The sequence below is a fragment of the Aquila chrysaetos genome, chromosome 2 (genome assembly GCF_900496995.4).
Source record: "Aquila chrysaetos chrysaetos chromosome 2, bAquChr1.4, whole genome shotgun sequence".
Lineage (NCBI taxonomy): Eukaryota > Metazoa > Chordata > Aves > Accipitriformes > Accipitridae > Aquila > Aquila chrysaetos.
This window is the reverse complement of record NC_044005.1, coordinates 3066325-3078624: the sequence shown is the minus strand read 5'-3', so window position 1 is coordinate 3078624 and position 12300 is coordinate 3066325. Positions and strand designations below refer to the sequence as shown.

The following is a 12300-nucleotide window of genomic DNA, read 5'->3' as shown; positions in this document are numbered from 1 at the left end:
TGGGATAACGGGAAGCGGCATCGGCACGGCAAAATCAGGCCAATGAAAGAATGATCCAATCTGCCGCTCGCCCGGCTTGCAGCAGCATTCAGGAGTATCAAATTGAGATCTGCCATCAAGGCTTTTTCCCCCCAGACGAGACAGCTAAGTACAGGTTTCAACTGCATTTAAAAGACAGCATCCTCAAATTCCGGGCGAGAGCCATCGGTTGCTTTAATCCGATTGAGGCTAAGCCCCGCAGGACTCGACTCTGCACCGTCCGAGGCAAACACCGAACTTCTTGGGCACAACAGCAACAGAAGGGACCGGAGCGATGCTTCTATGTTTAAGACTCATTTTTAATGACAGTTTCACAGCTCGACCTTTGCTGACCACAGCTGAGCTATGTGTAACTCAGCAAGTTTCTCCTCATCACCTGGGCATAACTGGTGGTTTTCAAGCGAGGCAGTAAAAAAAGAACACTCCTTAAAAGAGAGGGGCTGGGCTCTGTGACAAAGTCGGTTTGATTCAATCGCTTCACATTGCTACAAATGGGAACCACCACATAAATGGCCCTACAGAGTTCCCCACAAGTACAATAAATGAGGTAGAATAGTCTCTCATGAGAACAATTTTTGCCCGGTCCCATTTTCTCTACGAAAAGCCCTAGAAACAGCAGCTGGGTCACACACCGTCCCACGCTTGCAGTATCGGACAACAGAACTGTGCCCGTCTTTTGCCGTCTATAACGGCGTCCACACCTGCTAACCGGCCTTTTCCCGAAACGAGCCCAGCGCGCCAATGACAAGCGAGCTGAAGGAGATCTAAGAGACACCACGGTTGTCTTGCTGGTGGGTAAATCAAACCGCTGGAGAAAGCAAGATGCTCCCGAAAGGAGCGATTTCTGCTGTAGCTTTACCTAAATCTGAAGAAGGGCTTTGGCTCTCGGCTCCTTCGCCACCTCCTGGCTGGCTGACAGCAGGCAGTGCCGGCTGGGCAGAGCGCAGGCACGGAGCGCTGCAGCAGCCGCCCCGGCTGCTCATCCTGCTGCAGCCAGCAAGACTCAAACCCCAACTCACTCACTCACTCATCAAGCACCTTGCTGCCTCTGGGATGAAGCTGCAATCGGAGAACTTCACCCTGCTGAGAAAAACGCTTTGCAGCACGGAGAGAGCTCGTTTGCCGGGATTGCAAGACACTGAGAAAATGACGTCGGCTGGAACGGATTCCCAAGGGAACTTGGGGATATTGTACGCCCCTCCGGCCCCTCTGTTGGCTGCACAAGACTTCCCTTTTCTTCACTTTTTGTTGGAACGTGGGGAAGCAGGGAGTTTAGAAAGCTCCTCTGCACGTTTGACCTCTGTGGAGACAGCAAGATCACAGCGTGCTGGGGACATCGCTGCGTTGCTAGAAGGTGCTCCGGCACTAACGCAGTGACAGCTGGGGAAGAACCTCTGCGGAACAGGGCTCCAGCACCCTACTGCCCTCCTCCACGCTGTGTCAGCTGCTGTAATTTCAGAGGGTTAAGGGAAACCAGGTCAGTTTTGGGGATGACATTCGCTTCGGAGGTAATGGCAGCCCGGCGTACGCAGATGGGATTTAAAAAAACCCCGGCAGTACACGCAGGGCTGACAGCAAAGTATTCCCACACACAAAACCCCTTCCCACAGTCCGCGGCCGCCTTTTCATGCCAAGAGAGGCTGCACTCCTCTTCGCGTTGGCCTTTAACCCCCCAGCCGATCCCTTCTCCCAGCACAGCAGGGCTTGGACAGGACTTCACAGCCCACCCCTCGCTAGCAGGCTGCTCGCGTCCTGGTCCAGGTCCACGCAGGTGCGGTTTCCTCCTCCGCCCAGCACAGCTGGCTGCCCTGGAAGGCTCTCAGCCACTGCACAGACACCCACACATCTGCATCTAAAATTCCTGAGGAGTCCCACAGGAGGCCAAATTTCTGTGTGTACTCCGCTTCCCTCCTCTTAATCATGCACTCCACCTAAAAGGTATTTTTCTAAATGAGTAATCTTCAGGCTGCTGCAATCAGGACGAGATCTCCCTCCCTTTACAACAGCATTAGCATATGACTATTTAAAACCTCCCAGGGTTAGCTCTGCAGCCTTCCCGAAGATCGGTGTTGAGGTAAACAGGCACACTCGGCTTCCTCCTTCACAAGTTCTCTGCAGTGGAAGAGCAACATCTAAGGAATGATTCATCCAAATCTTCCCGTAGTTGCTTAAAAGTTACTGTTTTACAAACACTGTATGAAGAGAACACACTCAAGTTATACTGACATTTGCAGAAAGTTTTAACGACAATATTTCTAGAATAAAGGTTCCTCTTCCACAGGAAAACGCATCTCTTGGCCTTGTCAGAGCAAAGCCCTTCAGTAGGCGTGTTTCAATATTTATTTCTGCTGTGAATGTCTCAGATTAGTAAAGGGTTTGAAACTGATGATTTTTAAAATGTGGATGAAGGTTGTGCAGGAGATGTAAAGTGATACCTGCAAGCCAGTACCTTCTTCCAAAGCCTGCTGCCGCCTTTCAGGCTGCTCCTCATGCTGTACATTGCATTTAGCTGTCTCTTGAAGCCCAGTCTAGATCATTTCTGCACTCAGTAACTACAGGTGTCTTGTTTCCCCATTGAAACTAGATATAATTGCCACAGCGGTGTACTTATCTATCACCCAAAGAGATGCCAAGTGTGTAATTCACTCTTGGGCAGTCAATACTGGTTCAAAAATAACAGTGTATTGTGCTCCCTCCAAGCCGTCATGTGTTCCAGGGCATGGGACACCTAAAGACTTCTCAAGGGATTTCTGTTCCATGCTGTTTCAACACCCCAGCCATGGACCAGCTGACAAGACATGAAATAAGGGTGTGTGGATACTCTCAAGTATTTTGGTACCTTCACCAGGAAAAAGGCCAGGAGCTAATCCCTAGAATACACTGGCTGAAAAACTCATTAAGAGAAAGCACAATTTGCATGTACATAGAAGGGTTTCAAAATTTAATAAATTGACACAGTGAACGATTCAAGAATCTTTAAAACATGAGTGTTAAGAAACAAAGTTTAAGTCACATATTTAGAAAAAGACATTTCTTGTATCACAAAGAGATAAAACCAAAACCCATTTGCTTCGGTAAAAAACCAGCAATGCTGGTCCCTGCTTGAAGTGATAATGCTGTTAACTGAACTTGTTAAAAAGAAGCACCTGGAATGACATGACCAGTTTTGAACTGCTCACACCGTAATTTCTTCTCATAGCAGCCTACCAAGTTGCTCTACAGTAAACAACTTGGGAAGAGTCCAGTCCAGTGATACAAGTCAACGTAGTCATCTTCTGCAGGCAGAGTTCAGAGGCTCAAGTGTAAGCAAGCAAAGCAGTTTGATACCTTCCTTCTCCTAGCAAGAAGAAACCACTTACACCACAAAACAAAGAAAACTGTCGCAATACTCTGAACTAAGTCACAGTAATAGGAAAAAGAAAGCAAAATGCATTCTAAGGAAGATTCATTCAAGCTAAGCATTGCTTTTTATTCCAACCAAAGAGAGATTCTACTGGTGGAGGAACAGTCAGGCCACGGGATCAGGCTGACAGTGCCCCCTCACTGCAAGACTGACATTTGCTCTCTGCAGGAAATGCCCTATGACAGCACGAGTGGGTAACAAGCAGAAAACAACTTCAGGCTCCTCTGTCACTGGACAGAACTTCAGGGAGAGCTTTTGCGCCCGATAATGGTCACCCGTTACTCTGCAGGTACCGATCCAGGAACTGGGAATAGCAGTCTAGAGAACAGAAGTAGCAGATGATGGGTGCTTCCGTACCTCCCATGTTATCCACGAGGACCACGGTGTGAGCTACGTGATGGAGATTCATGGTCACCGTGATCTGAATGAAGCTGCTTAGACAGGCACTTCCGCACTGGCATGTTTTAGCCACTTCCAGATCTTCACAAAGGTGAGAAGGAAGGAGACGACAGCCATAAGGGATTCTGTTGAACAAGAGGAGTAAGTGTGAATTCACTACAAAATTAACCACTGTCACTCACACACAGTGACACGCCATATGCACCGGTTGGAAGAAACGCCCTTCTGAGATCATAGACAAGGCAAATTTGAAATTTTGCTGCTTGCAATATTGGACTGGTTAGGAATTAAATGCCACTTTCCAGGACAGCCACTAAAAACATGCAACCATGTTACTGACCCCTGAGGACCAAGGACCTGAACTCCAGAAGACACTGCAACAAGAACCAGGGAGTTCACACAAATCAAAACAGCCTGTATTACAGTGATAGAGAATTAGAGAATTAAAAAGATGATTAAGCATAATGAGACAAGTGGGCACATATCTGCTCTTCCCTCACATTAGCCAGGAGGATCACTGTATTTCATCCCAGCCTGACAAAGCACCCACCATTTACTCCTCACTCTCTAACACGAAGAAGTGGTAGCAGCGTAAAAACACCGTATCCAGAGGAAACAGGAGATAAAATAAGCCTTTTTACAGTCGTACTACATTGCAGGCAATAAATTAAGGTTCTCTTGAAATACCACTCTTTTCGTCCATCGTGTCAATAATGACATCCAGAGACAGGAACAAGAATTGCTTCTTGTTAAATTCACAGCAGAGCGGCATTGTGTTTGGGGGACTAAATAAATAATTTCCCTGAAGTACTTTGTCCTGTTAACTTCAAAGCATGAGTATCCCCAGTGCCCAGCTATCACTCGAGACTCACAGAATAGGTCTCACTGACTCACATCCTGACTACACCTACATATTCCCAATTCCTTCTACATACCATCATTCACATAGCTGAGACTCCTGTGGGTTTTTTTTCACCACCTCAATTTCAGGACATCCTTTTTTCCGGTCAGGAAAAGCATAATCACAGCTCTGGTACTTGCCCAGAATGCCACTATGAAGATTATTTCCAGACGTTTGCTTTCGCATCTTCCCTCTTTCTGTTTTCTTCCTTTCTCAAGGTTTTTACAGCCCATCATCACTCCTGTTTCTCATTCTTTGTTAATTCTCACCTCCAGCGAATATCAGACAGAATGTCTGTTGCCCACTTGTTAGACTTTTTTCTTTTCCATTTAAGATAATCAGGACCACTCTGACCAATGCTGTCTCCTAATAATCACAGACCCATGGGCAAGGGGACTGCTTCCATTGCCCCTTGCCCCACTGAGACTCCTGGAGCAGAAAGCCTTTTCTGTTCTGTGTGATGCCATTTCCTTAAAGCCTGCTGCATGAGGGCCAGGGGCTGGGTTAATGACTAGGTATCCTCAGGTACTCCGGTAATGTAACTGAGCAGCAATATCTGACCAGTGTTGAGGGATTATGTTCTCTAGAAAAAAACATGCCTTAATAATATTCATATCAAAACCACTGCAATTTATATAAAGTTGGGAAAGGAGATGCGTGGAGTTTAATTACTGTAATGAAATCGGCAAGGTCAGAAGCGGGTAAGATTTGAGCCAGAACATTTGGTCGCTCAGCTCATTTCCAGGGTGTGCCCTGCATGCCTGTGGACACCTTGAGCACAGGCTTCCGAGCAATTAACCCAGGTTTATGGGGCGCTCCCCACCCCCAAGGCAGGAACGGGCACAGAACGTAGATTAGGAACACTTCAAGTCTGTCTCTCACCCCCTTTCTGTACCAGTGACTCTTTTCCACCTTCTTGCTCCCTTTCCACCCAGAACAGGGTGGGAGTAGCAGCAGCTGGTACCGAAAGGATCACAGGCAGCGGCACGCAGGCGGAGCTATGTACGTGGCGTGGGGGGAGAAAACTGATAACAAACAGCAGCCTGGCACGGATGATGTTTACTTGGTGAAATAATAATTTTAAAGTTACCTCAGAACTGTGCGTCTCCGCATAAGACAGAACACCCTCACTCCAACACCAAAGGAAATTAACAGCTCAGGGAAAACCTAAGGCAGGGAGAAGCCTGCAGTAGGTAATGCCAACTTCTGCGTGACATGTGCCCTATGAGATGCCACCTTGCGCTATCTTTCTAACACTGCTCAGCTTGGGTAAGGTCCCATCTAAAGCAGAGGCAGACCGATCCGTGACTGTAACTAGGAGCTGTATGGTAGAAAGTAACCTTTTGCCAACACGTTATTCTCACATCGGAAGGGACAGCGACAGGCTAATGGGTATGACACACAGTTTTAGCATACTTTAATGTGAGCACAAGATGAAGGGCAACCATGTTTGAAAGTGATTTCCAAGCTAGAGCCCCACACAGAATATGATCCGTGCCACAAAATCCACTGTAATGTAAGCTGCTCAATACAAAATGCCAGAAGTAGTTCAGGATTGTAGAACTGATTCTCTTTTCCCCATGGCTGGTCAAGAATATTCTGTTAACAGTGCCCCCATTTTATGGATAAAAACATTTCAGTCTTTATCTTTCTGTAAATGCTTCCCAGTCATCAGTTTACTATGGGAACCTGCGTTATCCTGTATAACAAAGGCATGATTTTACAAATGGAATTCAAAGCAACTTTAACCTTATGATTCTTAGTAGGTGAAGAGCAATAGCCACTGGCAGGAAAAAAAACCCCAAATCAGGGAAGTTTACACAGGTTTGAAACGGAATGTACCCATCATGCTACTCTTACCTGTAATTTATGGTTGCTCTTGCAGCACACTCTAATAAAGTCAATGGTATTTTCAGTTGTATATTGGGAACAAGCGGATTAGGCTGTTCAAAAGGATTTCCAAAGAGATCCAAGTTCTCAAGACAGAGTTTCCTAAAATCACTGGGCAAGAAAGGAAGTTTGTTCCGAGCTGCTGACAAAAAGCGTAAATGACCTAACTGGCCAATCTTGAATGGCAACCTAATCAACTCATTGTCATCCAGCTTTAAATTAACGAGTTCTCGAAGCTGGCAAAACTGAATTGGAAGTGCTTTAATTTTGTTTTGGCTGAGGTCCAAGAATTGAAGTGATTTCTGAAGGGTGGAGTTGCACAGAGCCCCACTGAAGGACTCCAGGTGATTGTCATGCAAATTCAGCTCCTGAAGACAGATCAGATCACCAATAGTAGCTGGCAGCTGCTTAATATGATTATGACTCAGGTCTAGTTTTCGGAGTTTCTTCAAACAAAGCACACGCATGTCGATACGAGCAAGCTTGCAGTATGAGGCTTGGAGATGTTCGAGGGAGTAAGGGAAGTTTTTAGTGAGAGGATAGTCCCTTCTTGAAGTTATGATCATTTTTGTCTTAGGTTTTTCAACTTCCGAGTTCTTTGCTGGTACCAATGTTGAGAGAGGGAGAGCTCCTGTGTCGGTCCCTTGGTGAGCCAGTCTCACAGCTGAAAGGAAATTCTTTAAATTGCTGGCATTTGCCTACAGGGAAACACAAACGTGGAATTAAAAGTTCATTATTCTTGTGCTTATTTGTACTAACACTTTCTGAACTATTTTGTACATGTATCAGGAGATACTAACTGAGCAGGGCAATGAAGTGGGAAACAACTCTGGCTTATTAGGTCAACGTGCTGTTTACAGTATTTAAGAACAAATGGCATGCAATTTGAATGAGAAGTTACAACCTCTCTGAATAATCTAGATCAAACAAACTGCGCTGCATTACTCAGAAAAGGAACAAAGCACTGAATTCACAGCTGAAAATAAAGTACAGAAAAAAAGCCTGATGCACTGTGATCTTCCTAACCTGCAACACGATAAAGGGAGTGTTTATAAAAAACACAAACGGGGAAATCGGAGATCTAAAACCTGAGGCAATCATTTCTGAAAGTTGCGAGGAAGGAAAAGGATGGAAGCTGAGGTTAAATTTAACATAAAGGAAGGTGGAAAGCTTCAAGGCAGGTTAAGTAAGTGCTTCTGGTCACGCACAGCTCTGGTTGTGCCAGCATCAAACACGAGGATAATTATTTGCAGTCCTTCTGCAAACAACTGACTAATTTTGCTTTAGGTGGGATATAATATAATGGCAGAAAGGACAGAGAGTCAAATGAATGGAGTATCAGATGACCTGTATTTTAAATAAAGGTCAAGAAAGCTGTGATACATCTGTTGTACTGATACAATTAAGTTTTATGAATAACAGGGTGACCAAATGTTTCTCTTCTAAATTTCCCAGCAAGTCTCTACTCAAGCTGACCTGCAGCTGGCAGGCACTAAGCTACAAAGTGAATTCTAAAATAAAAAGCACGATGCATCCATACAAGTAAAAGTCACCTCTCATTGCAGGAAAGAGCAAACTTGGAGTTTTGGCATGGCTCTGAGAATCGAGAGGTTTGCACTCTGTCCCCAGCTTAACTTGCCCAAGCCTAGCGACACCTGTTTCTGCGCCTGAAAGACAATTTTTTGCTCCTAAATGTATTTGTTTATACCAAATTCTAGAGGGTCCAGAACTAGCTTACATAATATGCTATAAGCACCTAGCACAACAGAGCAAGGATCTTGGAGACTTCCGGATGCTTATGTGATAGAAATAAAGACAATAAAAGTCAAACATACTTGACTGCATCAGTAACCTAAAATGGTTGTTTTCCTTCAGCATCCCATGCACATCTAGTCTCTTAACTCCTGATGTGATGCCCTCCAGAGATGGGGAAGCTGCACATCAAAACCCTTTGTATCCAAGACCACCAACATTCATTATCTCAGCCAATCTAACTAAAACATTTAGCTATAGAACTCCCCCTAACTACAGGCAGATTTGTCATGGTTCTGAGGGTAATAAGTAGCTGACTAAAATTGGAAGTAAGGAGAAAAAGCCCTCCAGATCTCAAAAGACAAACTAAAATAAATAACTATACATTAGAATTAAGTTACAGGCAATATTTCTTTGCTCTCGAAGTATGAGGCACAACAGATACCTCTGTATCAAATCTCCTCCACAATACCTTCATAAAGGCAATGTGGTATCTGTAAACCTATTGCTGAAAAACCTTGAATACGTTGAGAAAAATACTAAGACACATCTCAGAAAAAAAAGCAAAGAATTAGTTGGAAGAGCTCAGGACGCAATTTTCTGCCACAAGTCTGCAGTCTCAACCACAGAAAAGATGTTGGGAAAAGAGGTTAATCTGCACTGATGCCTTACAAGTCTCTTGTTTCACAGCTAAATGAATGATGACAAGGCAATCAGAGATTACACGGATTTCAGACCTTGTGTGCAACGCAGCAGGCACAGGCTTGCTGAAGGAAAAAACCCAACACAGTGACTTTATTATTTTTGCTCCAGGGTTGAATGTTCCAGACCGATGTTTCTCAACTTAATTTCTGATGTGGCTGAATGCAGCAGATCGCACCGCCTGGCAGAGTACAAAGAGTGGGATTTTGCATGGTAGTTGCACACAATTGGTATAGTCATACCTGGAAATCTCTTTTCTACAAAGCTTTTATCCATCTTTGACAGTTAAGAAGCCTTTCTGTAACGAAATAATGAAAGACTAGCAGAAACACTACAGAAAAGGTATCAAACATCTTAAATTGGGTTTCCGGATTTGAAGCATTTAAGAGGAATATATGGTATCCCTGGCTTTGGAAGAATTTAGTGGATTTGATCCTGGAGCTTGACAGTATGAGGGTGAGCCTTATGTTAAAATGGGCAGCGAGGATCCAGCCTCCTCGGAGCAACTCCGGTCATTATTCTAGCTCCCGTTTCATTAGATTTGGTTGAGACTTTCTTTTCAGTCTAACAACACTGTGGACTATCTCATCATACAGAAAACAACAGATTTAGTTGTTAACTGAACTACTACCCACACTGAAAGAATGTATGTCACACGGTTTCCTTACAGGCCCTATAAAAGGTCTAAATTAGATCTCATAGCACTAAGACACAGACCTTTCCTCTCCAATTTTATACTACTAGTAGATAGAGCCTCTTACAACAGGCCTGCTTGCTCTGAGATAAACTTTTTGACTGCTCACACTTCAGCAGAAATGTTCAGAGGAAAGGATGCAGAACAAGAAGATATTCTGGATCTAATGCGACATGCATGACTTTTCTTTTTTGCAAGATACAGAGCACATTTGCTTCTGACACAAAAAAAAATTAATTGGATTTGGACACACACTGCTTCTTTTCTATTTAGCCCTTATAAGGCGAACTGCTCTCTTCATCAAATTAAGGCTGCTTTCCTTACCACCACAGCCTTCACTCTTGCACAGACAAGGTATTTCCAGATCACCATAGCACTGTGCCACATTCTGCAAAATCTTGGGCTACCACAACTATATTCAGGCTTATATTCAGCTACGGGCCTTATACCCAACAAGATAAGTGTTTTTTCTTTCTTGCTGGGTCACATTTGTTTTCTTTTCAGTATGTCACCGTCCTGAGTACAGATTCATTCACCTTGTTTCTCAAGCAGACCTCGCAGCCTGCCCCGAGCTCCACTCCACTCTGGCAAGACTGTTATCAGTGCCTGTTGCAGCTGCAGTTTAAAAGCACCCTGCGCATTTCTCCTTAGACAGGCCCTTTGAGAAAACGTTCTGCTTCTGAAGGAGTAAGCTTCACCACTCATGATTACAGCTGCTCAGTCTGACATCACTGAAATTATTAAAGGATCTCCTTCAGGCCAAAGAATCACAGTTGCAATAGAAAGTCAAAATGATTTTCCAAACAGGCCATCAATATTATTTGCTTTTATTTACACGTCCTAACTCTAAGGTTTTAGAAAAGCTGTCCCGCTTTCCTCTTCTACAAAGCTACAAAAGACTTCTGCAACAGGCACAGGAAAAAAACTTAACAAGATAAAAACTGAACGTTAATATGTGTGGTGTTTTTTTTTTGGCGAGTTCAGCATTATTAAAAACACTTTACAGCTTCCAAATGTCCTATAAATTGTAAATAAATACATTGGTGAGTCCTGCTTTCAGCTAAGCATTAAGGTGAGATGGTGCCTCTACCGCTGATCCACACCATGGGTCTCCAGCTTTGAAAACCACAGTGGGCACACTGCTTGTCCATTAAGAAAAGAGTATTCTCAATTTTTTTTCACTGGAAAGACTATAAGCAGTAACTGTTTCATAGAATTTACAGCCAAAGAGCAAGATACTGTATCAGAGAGGTGAAAAAATTTCTCTCTAAACAAGCGATGAAGAACAACACGAAAAACGGACTTTTCTGCTCCTGCTGTTTCTCCAGGGGGAGCAGATGGGAGAATCGGAACACGGCCCTGCAAAGAAGCTGGGCCCAGCCTTCCTGGCACAAAACCTGTGAGCGCCCTTGTATTTCCCTTTTTGCTGTAGCCTGCTGAGGACGTTTCGTACTCATTCACGCTCCCTCGTTTACATCTCCTACGCCAAGGCTGTGGCAGGTCCGAGAAGACCGTTAAGACTCGGTCGCCGTATGGGACCAGTGGCACAGACCCCGAGCAGACAGACAGACAGAGAGACGGACCCACTGAGGCCCACCCAGCACGGTCGCGGAGCAGACCCCGGCGAACCACCCCCCTGCCCTCTCCACACACCCCTCGGTTTCCAGCACGGCACCGATTCCTCCCCGGTGTCCCGGGCCGCCAGCCGCGACCCCCGCACCCACCTTACTGAGGCAGACATCCACGGCCGGCTCTCGCAGACGGACGGTGGCCTTGCCCTCCTCCACGAACCGGGTGAAGAACCGCTCGATGTTCTCCTGCACCTACGGGGCACACCGGGCGCTCAGCAGCCGCGGCGGGACGAGGGGACCCGTCTCAGCCCCCGGCCCCGGTCTCGGTCCGGTTCCCCCCCCCCCCCCCAACGGGGCCGCCATCCCCACCTTGTAGCGAGCACCGACCCGGTCCCTCGCCGTGCACACCATGAGGTAAACGCCGCCGCCGCCGCCGCCCCGCGCCCGTCCGGGCGGACGGCCGAGAGAGAGGAGGGCCCTGGTACCGCGGCCGCGGCCCCGTAGCCCGCAGGTGGGCAGGAGCCGGCTGACCACCTCCACCTCACACTGCAGCCGCATCGCCGCCCGCCCCGCCGCCGACCAACGGCCCCGCTCAGGGGCGGAGCGGGGCGGGCACCGCCCGGGGGCCTCCCGCCCGCTCCGCGCACGGGCGCCAGACGCGATGCCTGACTCCCCTGACTCCTGCAGACCGACCGACCGACCGCCGTCGCCGGTCAGGGGGCGAGGGACCGCCCGGCGGAAGAGGATCGCAGGGCGGGAAGGGAGGGCGGCGGTACCGGCAGCACCGGCAGCCGCGGGCAGCCCGAGCGAGGGGCCCTCAGCGCGGGGATGTGCGCCGGTGCCCCCTGGAGGAGGCGCTCGGCACCGCTCGGCTCGGCTGGGCCCGGCCCCTTCGGCACCACTCGGCTCGGCTCGGCCCCTCTCGGCACCGCTCGGCTCGGCTCGGCCC

The 12300-nt window shown here is 46.9% G+C and overlaps 1 protein-coding gene across 2 annotated transcripts; it reads right to left on the bottom strand.

Annotated features, from left to right (window-relative positions):
• Nucleotides 1-2959: 2959 nt before the first annotated feature.
• On the bottom strand, nucleotides 2960-11993 carry LRR1 (leucine rich repeat protein 1). 2 transcript variants are annotated; one of them, XM_030004933.2, is made up of 4 exons: nucleotides 11721-11990; nucleotides 11505-11603; nucleotides 6603-7330; nucleotides 2960-3966 (listed from the first exon to the last, which is right to left on the bottom strand). In XM_030004933.2, exons 1-4 carry the CDS (start codon nucleotides 11907-11909, stop codon nucleotides 3714-3716), a joined length of 1269 nt encoding a protein of 422 aa, XP_029860793.1. In that variant the 5' UTR covers nucleotides 11910-11990; the 3' UTR covers nucleotides 2960-3713. The 2 variants fall into 2 exon arrangements, with proteins under 2 accessions (XP_029860793.1, XP_029860802.1); XM_030004942.2 differs by lacking the exon at nucleotides 11505-11603 and having other exon boundaries at nucleotides 11721-11993.
• Nucleotides 11994-12300: the final 307 nt, after the last annotated feature.

Excerpts from the sequence above, each read along its gene's own strand:
- LRR1 (XM_030004933.2), bottom strand. The coding sequence starts at position 11,909 with ATGCGGCTGCAGTGTGAGGTGGAGGTGGTCAGCCGGCTCCTGCCCACC. Across the intron at positions 11,604-11,720 it reads GGGTCGGTGCTCGCTACAAG|GTGCAGGAGAACATCGAGCG; the intron begins GTGGGGATGGCG and ends TGTGCCCCGTAG. Across the intron at positions 3,967-6,602 it reads AGAGCAACCATAAATTACAG|AATCCCTTATGGCTGTCGTC; the intron begins GTAAGAGTAGCA and ends CTTGTTCAACAG.